The sequence below is a fragment of the Rhinolophus hipposideros genome, assembly GCF_964194185.1.
Source record: "Rhinolophus hipposideros genome assembly, chromosome: 17".
Classification (NCBI taxonomy): domain Eukaryota; kingdom Metazoa; phylum Chordata; class Mammalia; order Chiroptera; family Rhinolophidae; genus Rhinolophus; species Rhinolophus hipposideros.
The window spans coordinates 6,181,751-6,193,831 of NC_138063.1; the positions used below are offsets into that span (position 1 = coordinate 6,181,751).

General features: G+C 35.3%; 1 protein-coding gene across 1 annotated transcript in view; it reads right to left on the reverse strand.

The window, feature by feature from the left end:
• DOK6 (docking protein 6) overlaps nt 1–12,081 on the reverse strand; it is a 300,556-nt gene that overhangs the window by 184,160 nt on the left and 104,315 nt on the right. The window contains exon 3 of the mRNA XM_081079009.1: nt 6,184–6,298. Coding sequence (XP_080935135.1) covers nt 6,184–6,298 — 115 coding nt within the window. The remainder of the gene's footprint in view (nt 1–6,183; nt 6,299–12,081) is intronic.

The window sequence follows — 12,081 nt, forward strand, 5'->3', positions numbered from 1 at the left end:
AACTCACCTCAGCCATGGGTGCCTATGCAGGGACTGCCCTGGCCTGCACCCCCAGACCGTTTCACATACCTCTGTTACACACCAGCATCTGGAACCTGCAAGGTAATCGAGCTTTATAAACTTCTGCTCCAATCACTTCTGATTCTTATTTGCTTATCATGCCAACCTTAGAAAACCGTGCCCAAATTTTGCCAAATTACTTTAACCTTTTTATGAGAGAGTGCAACTGGAAGTTTGGTATTTTTATTCTATGTGAGTCTGTGAGGAGCATTAAAATTTTAAAGTCTCATTAGACTGTCACTGCTACCCAGCATTTCCCTTTCTCTGAAGAAGTAACTTCAAAATCCCAGCACATTTCAGATCACATAAGGCCGCTAGATTCTGTTTGGTTTTGTTTTCAAATGATTTCTTCCAAATCTCTTAGCAGGACAGCTAAGAAGCAGATGGTTATAAAACAGCAATTCTATTCCACAGTGACTGAATCAGCTGGAAATATAAGTTGTTTCAAGTTCATTCAAGTTGTCTTTTGTATTGGACTATCAGTAAACAGAAATGTTTCCCATTATCCCCAAAGCAAATGGACTGCTCACCAAAGTGCTGGGCTGTCATCACTTGAAACTGAAGTACTATGTTTATCTGCAGACCACGTAACTCAGCAGTGAATATTTCTCCCAATGGCATGCCCTAATTTGACTTCTTAAATGCAATAAAATTGATTTCCTCCTTTGTACTGGATATAAACCAGCTGTTATTTTGGGTTATCGTAAACTATATTTTGACAATTTAAACTCTTATTTGACTATACAAGTGAGTAATCATTAAAATCTGTTAATTGTTTTACTCTCTTACTTCTATTAAATTAGCTGCATTACCACAAACATGAAAAGCTCTATGATCTGAAGTGGGTACCTAAAATATAGGACCTGTGTATGAAGGATCTCATTTCTAATGTCTATGGGTCGATAACATAGGTTTCGTAATTGCATATATAATAAGAATGCTAATGAAAACAAAGGCTTAAAAGCATGCTTACTACCTTTTATGTTGAATTCAAGAATGATTTTTGATCTGTATACTTTTTGGGCCTATTTGTGGCATGAAAGATTGTATGAAGCCTGAGAAGCAGATAACCTTAGAGAAAAATGCTTTTTTATGGCAATCAGTAATAACATCGTAAGATACAAATATTTCTTATTGACTCATACAAACAATTATGGGGAAGTAAGGTAATTTTAGAAGATAATGTTCTCTTAGAAAAAAAGATATAGAATTTATGAAATATAATGAAAATAAACTGAAATGTAATAAACTGATATCCGGATACTTCAGGTACAAAGTAATACTATGCCAAACTTAAAAAAAAAAAAAAATTACACATGTGGTTTTGGGTTTTCCCCAAGTATTTTTTTCATTTTTAATATGAGGGAGTTTATTCATTTGTGAATATTTTATTGCCTATTTTGGATGGAAGAAACTATAAAAATAACTTCATAATATTAGAGAATAAATTCAATGCTTCAAATAATTAGTTAGGAAATTAATCAGGTTGTTTAGACTTGAAAGACTGTTTGCCCTAAATTATTAAGGGATAAGTTTTCAGGTTTCATATACTGACAAAGACAGAAGACACTGAGCTCTTTTTCCCCTTTTTTCTCTCTTCCTTAATGAAAGCAAGCACAATCTATTACCCAAACTCTGGGTTTTGTTAGACACTGACTTGAGACTGAACATAAAAGAAAGAGAGAAGTAGAAGAGAAGGAGAAGAAAGAGGAGGAGAAGGAGGAGAAGGAGAAGAAGGAGAAGAAGACCAGAGCTCTTTTAACAAGGAATAGGCAAAATGCAGAATTTCTCATTGGTATTGAACAATAACTCATAGAGTTATTGCAGCAGACCTGGTGGACCATGGCTATTTACACACTCATACATACACACAGACACACACATGTACACATGCTCACGTGCATGAATGCAACACATTGGTCATCCCCCCGCTCTCCCAAACACAGAGTAATCTGTCATTTGGCAATTTAAATAATTCCATGGGGCTGCCCAATTAGTCTCTGAAATTTGTTTTGAAAAAAAATTGTCTTTGAAAAAGGAGAATGATAAATATATCACTATAACAAAACTTCAACATAAATTTTACTGATTCATTAATTCATTAAGCCAACAAATTCTTATTAGCCCTGTGGTGTTGGAATTTCAGAGTGAGAAGGAAAGTATAGTCATGTCTTCATCAAGCATAAAATCTAAAAAAATAGAGAGACGTGAAGTTCAAGTTCAGGGTGTTATGGAGCATAGAGCACGGCAGTAGTAACACGAGGGGGCAAGGGATGCCTATGCTGACAGAGTAAGGAGACGAGATGGCCAGGTGAACTGTGTGTGCCAGGAGCACGGCAGGCAGGGAGGGAGCTCATACAAGGTCTCAGTGTTAGAAGGAGTAGTGCGTAGGACACAGACTATGCACTTGTGCACACGCTGCTTTGTGTTTGTACAACATACATAGGCTATGCAGGCACACATTTAGGATGATTTTTTGTTGCGTGTTGTTATTGTTGTCAGTTTCTTTTTACCATATGAGAATATACCAAACACTTCTTCCCTACAACGCTCCCCCATCCTGTTTTTTAACTTAAAAATACATCATAGGTGATCTTGCAGATAATAGATACAGATCTAATTTTTATTGCTAATTTTATTGAGATAAGCGCAGTAGAAGATCCTGCAGAGAGATCCTCCATACGCTTTGCCCACGTGCCCCCATTGGCGATATCTTGCAAAATGATAGTAGAATATCACAACCAGGATACTGAAGTTGTTAGTGCCCTGATCTGCTCAGATTTCCCCAGTTTTGCTTGTGCTTAATTGTGTGTGTGTGCAACTTCTGGACAATTTATGACCTGTGTGGATTGTGTAGATACCAGGACAATCAACAACAGCTCAGTTCCAATACAAGTTCATGTGCCCCTTTTAGATTTTATACTCCCAGACCCACACCCCAAACCCCATTCTACCCTCTGGCAACTAATCTGTCCTCCATTTCTAAAATCTGTCATTTTTAGGTATTATAAAAATGGACTCATAGTATAGGTAATCTTCTCAGATTGGCTTTTTTTCCCCACTTGGCATAATTCGAGATTCCTCCCAGTTGCTGCCTACATCAATAGTTTGTTCCTTTTCATTGCTGAGGTGTTCTTCAGGGTATGAGTGTACCCTGGTTTGTTGAAGAACATTGGGTTCTTTCCAGTTTTTAGCTATTAAATAGCTACTATGCATATGGTTGTACAGATGTGTGTGTGTGTGAACATAAGTTTTCCTTTTTTTCTGAGATGAATGCCCAAGAATACAGGTGTTGGATTGTGTCATAATTACACGGTTAATTCTGTAAGAAGCTGCCAACCATTTTCCAGGGTGGCTGTACCATGTTATGTTCCCACCAGCAATGTCTGAATGCTCCACTTTCTCTGAAACCTCACAAAAATTTGGTGGTGTTACTATTTTTTTTTTTAATTTTAGCCATTCTGATAGGTGCATACTAATATCTCATTGTCGCTTGAATTTGCATTTCCCTGATGACTAACTTAGAAAAAAATTGGATGCACTCATATACATATTCACATACACATAATTTCATGTAAATGGGATAGTTTATATGCTGGGTATTTTCTTCTGTTCTTCTTAGTTTCTTACTGTTCCTTTTTTGCTTGTCTTTATTTCCCGTCTTCCTTTTCCATCCATCTCATTATCGTCTTCTGCACCCTAGTTAACACTTGTTAAAACACACACACACTCTCTCATTATTTATTTTAGAAAATGTGATTATTTGGTATATACTTTTCTGCTGGTTGTTTTTGTAGAACTAGAAATGTCTTCAAGTTAATTGGTTTAATTAGAATTCTTCCTAGTTATTGTATATTATTTCATGATAAGAATATACCATAATTTGTTCAACTATTTTCTTGACAGGCATTCATTTGTTTCCAATTTTGATATCATTACACATAATGGGCTTAAAAACACATCCTCCTGCACGTGTGTTTTTAGGGTATGTGTTCTGAAGAGGTTCACCGAGTCAAAGGTATGTATATTTATTCAGTAACACTTGCCAGTTTTCTTGAAAAAAATAACTGAAACAATTTGCATTGCCACCAGACAGTATGAGAATACACTTTGACCTGGGTTTGCATTAGAAAGAAATGAGAGAGTTCCTTTTAATATTGACTTTAAGCTTACTATTTTGATTTTCACATTTCTGGCTTCTTTACAGTTTGTGGCGTGTTTTTTTCCCCATACAATTCGCCATTTTATGAACAGATATGGACTACTGCATGTTAACATCTATCTAAAACTATAATTTTCAAGAAAAAGTGGTCAAATTTGTTGTTTATCTATTTCAAGTACTTTCTTTTGTTCCATTGACATATGCCATGAAGCTAAGAAAGTTGTTTTTTAAACGTGCCGTTATTTCTTAAACAATTTATACTAGCTACAAGCACACTGCTATTATGTCTTTGCACAGAATATGGTTTAAAAAAACAAATAGTGCTTTCAAATAAGTCATAATTTAAGCAAGCATTTTTCTACTTTTATATTTGTATCTAGCTTCATCCTCACTCTCCAGAAAGTTTTATCTTGGAAATTAAAGCCATTCTCTTTTAACAAAGAGCCCTACATTTCTCAAAAATCTTACATGAAACCACCACTGCTGCCAATCCATCCATCAATCAATCAATCAATCAATCAATCAATCCTTTTAAAATGGTTTCAGTTTCAGACTTTTGGGTTACAACTCTGAGCCTGCATTTCTGAATTATGTAGGATCATAATTCCACATCATTCTTGTCTGAAATATTAGACTTCAGTGTTACCCATGTATCCACAACATGGCTCTACAATTTCAAAAATGTAACACAGTAGTGAGAATTGAAACCTGAAACATACCACCAATAATGACAATTACCTTTTATCTTTTTTGGAAAACCAATTTTCTGGTTGTTACTGGTTTTAATATGAGACATTATTTAAGAGCTCAGAAAAAAATGGTTAGACAGCTTTAACACAGTGAACAAGCAGGTGCAAATACTTTCAGATATTAATATATGATGCCAGCAAGGTTGAGACAGGATTTAGTGCAATATGAGGATTTATATTACCAATTAACAGACTTCTACGCAACTGCAAAAAAGTCGATTTTACAAGATGTATGATGTCAGATGACAAGTATAGCAAAAGGAATAATGGCATTCAAGGAAAGAGGAACACTTTGATAAATTCTAATTCCAGTTAGTAAAACTAACATAAGTGTAGGTAAGGATGTGTGAACAATTTTATTTAGGAAAAGTGATATTATCAGTTTTAAAAATAACGTAATCTGGTATTATTTATTCCTATAAGCTTTACCTGTAAATTCAGGAGCTTTACTTAAACAAAACAAACAAACAAACAAAACTCGATAAAGCTTCTCCTAAATATTTAACTATTATTTTAAATTTATATCTTTCAAACCCTCAGTGCTTTTTTGCTTCCATCCATTATAAAACAGAGGCACCATTTCATTAAGCAAAATCTTTAAAAAGCTATCATAAGCCAACTAATATATTACATAGCAGGGGGATTCCAAAATGAAAAACACTGCAAGTTCAAACTACAAACTGCCTTGGGTCTTAATAACGTCAGAGTGCTTTATGAACCGGGGTGCTCAAATGCAATCTGAAATGTATTTACTTGCCGTACTGAGAATACATGAAACCAACCAACTGCTCAGAGTTCTGCTTCGAAACAGCTGGGACGGAGGCTGTGCTATGCCTCACACTCCTGCAAGACAGCATTATTATTGGCCTGCCAAATGCCCACAGCCGCACTCGGCACAACCAGAACCCAACAAGTCACAAGCTTGCCCTAACGACATCTCCCAGGTATTGTTTACGGAAGTCTCCAAGCTTGAATGGAAACCTTAACAGTCCTCCTACCACCTGGGAGTGAAATCCAGACCCAGACAGATAATAAACAAGCACCACAAACATCTGTAGAAAACAATATGTTGAGCTTCTTACTAAAGTCCTCTATGGTGCATTCTCATCACAATAAGACATCCTATTCAGCGGTGTATCTTAATCCATCTGGGCCACTGTCTCAGGAGCAGCTCAATTTCCTCAAGCTGCAGACGGGCCTATGATTGCTTACCTGACTCGCAGGCAAATGTCTTGGACGTTTCATCATGAAAGATAATCGCCACTGCATGCTTCTTTGTCTCTCGAGGCAGTCTGGTTATATTTTTGATGTTGTGCAGTTCAGTTACCTTGAAAGAAAAATAGTTTTAATTCAGTGTACAATGTATACCATGTACCAGAGTGCTTAAACAAAATGATCTGTGATATTACTCTCTTAACCCATTTTCTAGTAGATGTCTGTGTTCCTTCCCAATTAACTGTAGGCAAAACCAATACAGAATAAAGCAGAGTGTTTTCACTTATGACTCAGTTTTGGTCATTGCTGAATGTTGAAATAATGTAATATTATGTAGATTAGCTCCCTGAAAGCAAGGACTCTGTGCTTTTAATAAAACTCTATCTTCTGTAAAGAACAACAACTTGTGGCACACAAAAGTTTCTCAATACATTTTTGTTAAATATTGATTGGATTTAATATCTTGCCCCCTCCTAACTCCCACCCACCGTGCGAGTTCCTAGTAGGACTATAGTCATGATTAAACTGACACCTGTTGATTGGCAGACAAAAGGACTCTAAAATGTTGGTGTCGTTAAATATAAGCACTGGATCTGCTTTTGAGAAAAATGGTCATGGTGTTCATTTTACCTTTACTTATTCCTTTTTGGTTGCACTTCCTCTCTTTAAATACATCCAACCGTCTAACCTATATTAGTTTCCTTCTCTCTAAAGAACTTTTTAAAACATTTCTTGCAAGTCAGGTCTACTGGCAATAAAATTCTGTCAATTTTGTTTGGCTGATAGTCTTTTGCTTCACTTCTGAAGGATAATTTTGCAGGGTACCGAATTCTAGGTTGAAGGTTGTTGTTTTTTTGTTGTTGTTCTCTTAACATATTCAATATTTCACTCAACTCTCTTCTTGCTTGAATGATTTCTGAGGGGCTGATGGATGAGATTCTTCTTTTTCTTCCTCTCCAGGTAAGGTGTTCCCCCTCCTCTCTGGCTTCTTTCAGGAGTTTTTTCTTTTTCTTTGATTTTCTTTCTTTCTTTTTTTTTTTTTTTCAATTTATCGGGATGAAAATTGTTAGTAAAATTACATAGATTTCAGGTGTACAATTCTGTATTACATCATCTATAAATCCCATTGTGTGTTCACCACCCAGAGTCAGTTCTCCTTCCATTACCATATATTTGTCCCTCCTTACTCTCATCTCCCTTCTTTGATTTTCTATAGTTAGGGAATGATATGCCTAGATATAGTTATTATTATTATTTTTTAAATGTATCCTTGATGTTCACTGGCCTTCCTGAATCTGTAGTTTTGTGTCTAACATTAATTTGGGGGAAATTGTCGGTTATATTGTTTCAAATATTTCTTCTGTTACTCTCTCTCTTCTCCTCTTTGTATTCCATTATACATGTATTACACCCTTTATAATTGTCCCATAGTCCTGTATAGTCTGCATTTCTTTCTTTCTCTTTGTTTCTTTTCTTTCTTTCCTTCCTTCCTTCCTTCCTTCCTTCCTTCCTTCCTTCCTTCCTTCCTTCCTTCCTTCCTTCCTTCCTTCCTTCCTTCTTTTTTCCCAGGCTTTGTTCTCTTTGAATTTTAGTTTTGGAGATTTCTATTGAGATGTCCTCAAGCTCATAGATTCTTTCCTCAGCTATATCTAGTGTACTTATATAAGTCCATCAAAGACATTCCTCATTTTTGTTAGAGTGTTTTTGATCTTTTTTCCTTTTGGTTCTTTTGTGGGATTTCCATCTCTCTTCTTACATTGCCCATTTGCTCTCGTATGCTGTCTACTTTATCCATTAGAGCCCTTGGCATATTAATCATAGTTGCTTTAAATTCCTGGTCTGACAATACTAATATCCCTTCCCTGTCTAGTTCTGATGCTTTTTCTGTCTCTTCAAATTATGTTTTTTGCCTTTTATTATGCCTTGTAAATTTTACTTGATAGCTTGATATGATGTACTGGGTCAAAGGAACTGCTATAAATAGTGCTTTAGTGTTGTGGAGGTGAGGTATGGGGGGAAGCACTCTACAATCCTGTGATTAGGTTTCAGTGTTTAGTGAACCTATGCCTCTGGACTGGGAACTTCACAATGTTGCTCAGTCATCCCCGATGACTTAGGTGGCAGAGGAGAGCTAGAGTGGGCAGGAATTGGGGGTTTATGTTGTCTTTGACAAGGGTACCAGTTTGATTTGCTTGATTACTGTTCAATAGTTTCACTTTATCACACATGCCTTAACTGCAAATGAAGTATTTTGTTGAAGGGAAAAGACTTAATTCCATTCATGGCTCACAATGCCATCCAAGAAGCACTATCAATCGCTAACAATTATTCAAAATGGAGAAAAATTAACAGATATATTTTATACGTTTTTAAAATTTTGGACCTCCAAAAGTGAAGATGATATCTCCAACGTTTCTTAGAATATAGTAATATAGATAGAGTTAAAATGATCAATACATGACCAAAAATTGTACCCATGTCAAACATTAGGGTATTTCTAACTTCTGTGCCTTGGGTAAACTGACAGATGATGTAGTTCAAACAAAGTGTTTGCACGTCTATAAAATTTACATGTAGAAATGCAGACAACCTCTTCAAGCAGACATTGTTACATTGGTTTCCAGAATAGTGCAAAGCTTTTAGTTGTTGATCAATATTGTGATGCCATCCACTTTAGTGTGCTCTAAAACATTAAAGAGATGCCAGGAAAGCAAAGTATTTATGAGGTGTATACAATTCTACTTTTCATTTGTCTTGGTTAGGAAGTTCAAGTGTTATACTAGATTATAAAATGTTTTAAAATCATACCAGAAGGTGTTCTAAGGAGTTTGCATATCTTTGGAAGCATCCCTCTTCAATTCAATAAATATTTCAAAAAATATTTTGAATCAGAACAATTAAGATCAAGATCTACTATGTTTCAATTTCCTATCCTCACTTTCCACTCTTACTATTATACGAATTCACCATCTAGTAGGAAACTGTACTTTCTTAGGTGAAGACTTTTAAAATGATGTTTTTATGTGGTTTAAAATAAAAATGTTTTATTAGTCTAAAACCTGTCAGTGACATCAAAATAATTATCAACATTTATTACAATTGTGAAATCGTAGAGCATTTCAATAATAAATCAATAAATTATTGGGTTATTTAATAGTCCAATATATATTTCTTAAATATTGATTTTTCATATGGTTTTAAAAATGCAAAATATTAAAGTTTAATAAAAACATTATAATAATCACTTCAAATAAATATAAAATCGACATAACTTAATTCAAGAAAAATTACTTCAAAATGATTCAGGTTGTTTAAACCTAAGTCAATAAATGCCATGGTCAAAAATGTAAAATACTGAGGTCTAATCAGCGATATAGTTAAAACCCAAATATAAACATTCCTAAATGATGACTTTGATAACCAGTGTTATTTAATTTTTATTTTAAGGGGTGATCCCAAGGGATCCATGGTGATAAAGTCAAACTGTTCAAAGATGAAGCACATAGCCTTTTTCTGTAGGACTTCATAGTTCACAAACAGCAGTGATAAACCCTGTGATTGAATTAAAAACAGAGTTAAGAAGCACACAGGAGGATCTGTCCAGGTACACTGGAGATATTCTAGGTCTGGTTCCAGATCACCACATCCAAGCAAATATTTCAATAAGCAAGTTACAGAAATTTTTGGAGTTCCCAGAGCATATACAAGTCGTGTTTACCCTGTATTACACCATACTGTAGTCTATTAAATGGACAATAACATTATTTCTAAAAATATATACATCTTTTAATCAAAAATATTTTATTGCTAAAAAATGCTAACCATCATCTGAACCTTCAGTGAGTCCTAATCTTTTCACTGGTGGAGAGTCCTGCCTCAGTGTGGATGACTGCTGACTGATCAGGATGGTGGTTGGAGTGGGTGTGGAAATTTCTTAAAATTAGCTAATTGTCTAGCTAGATCTGGATAACTAGCGGCAGATTCTATATCAGCACTTGCTGCTTCATCTTGTACTTTCATGTTCTAGAGACGGTTTCTTTCTTTAAACCTCATGACCCAAACTCTGCTAGCTTCAGAGTTTTAGTCTGCAGCTTCCTCACCTCTCTCAACCTTCGTAGAATTGAGGAGAGTTAGGCACTGGTTCTAGATGAGACTTTGGCTTCAGGGCACATCGTGGCTTGTTTGACCTTCTATCCAGAGCACACAGACTTTCTGCGTATCAGCAACAGGGCTGTTTGGCTTCCTTATCATTCACGTGTTCACTGGAGCAGCACTTTTAATTTCCTTCCAGAACTTTTCCTTTGCATCCACCACTTGGCCAACTGTTTGGTGCAAGACACCTGGTTTTTGGTTTATCTTGGCTTTTGTCATGCCTTCTTCACTAAGCGTAATCATTTCTAGTTTTTGATTAAAGTGAGAGACACGTGACTCTTCCTTTCATTTGAACACTTAGAGACCATTGCAGGGTTATTAACCGGCCTAATTTCAATATTGTTGTATCTCAGGAAATAGGGAGGTTGGAGGAGAGGGAGAGACATGGGGGAATGGCAGGTCGATGGAACAGTCAGACAAACACAACATTAGCGATTAAGTTCACTGTCTATATAGACGTGGTGGGTGGTGTCCCCAAACAATTACAACAGAAACATTAAATATTCCCAATCACGGATCACTATAACAAACACAATAGTCATGAAAAAGTTTAAGATATTGTCAAAATTACCAAAATGTGACATGGACACGAAGTGAGAAAATACTGTTGGAAAGTGGAATTGATAGACTTGCTGAATGCAGGGTTGCCACAAACTTTCCATTTGTAAAACAAATGCAATGTCTGTGAAGCACGATAAGGGAAGCAAAATGAGGTATGTTCATATATCTGCATCCGGTTTGTGGATATAGCCTCTGGATTCTAAAGCATAAGTAAAATAAAATATATGCAGACAACTTCCGAATCTTACTCTCCTGTCCTGCTTGATGGGGATTAATGGTTATCTCTATAAGAAATACTAGAACTTATAAATTATTCAACATTTATTTGTGTTTAAAAAAACTAATAAACTCATTTTATGATAACATGAATAATATTTTAAAATAAAAAAAAATGTCCAAATAGGTAAGGAATGGCAATATTTTTACATTTTTGTAAAACACTTAATGTCTGGTTTAATAGAAGACAGCTTGATACTCATGTCTCCTGAAATCAATCTGTTTCAATATATTATTTTAAGTATATACAGAAAGTAAGGCCTCACACAGACATGAAATTGTAAAAGACAAGAATAATTTAAGAGCGTTTTCCGCTAACTGTGGATATTCTTTGACTCTGTCTCCAAACATGACAAATATTTTTGTAAAGATCTTGTCATGGGAAGTGTGACATCATGTCATATGCATTTTACACTCTTTTCCATAAAAATCCATAGGCCTGTTTTCAACTTTGACTGATTATTGAGATAATTTTGGTTCACTGAGTTATGATGATCTTAAAAATGTTGACATTTCATTGTCAACATAAGAAATATGCATTAATATCACCCTTGATTTTCACAGAAAACTCTGTCAATTTTGAGAAATCAAGATCAAGAATGCAGTCACAAGGTTTCCAAATTTCAATTTTCACTTGAAACTGAAATTTTAGCATTGTTAATAAATACTGTCCTTGAAAACAGGTTCATTTAGGGTTTTTTTTTTGAGAAGATGTTTCACAAATTCAAAAGTCTGAATGACTATAGTTTGTCTGCTGAACACTCTCTTATTAAGACAGCTTGTTCCATGAAAACAAATGAGCTATTTTGCTTTTAACTTCAACAAGCGCACAAAGAGGTCCTCCTGGAGATGAGCATTGCACATCAGTATGTAGCGGAAGAATTTTATGTTTTCTTACCATTTTTT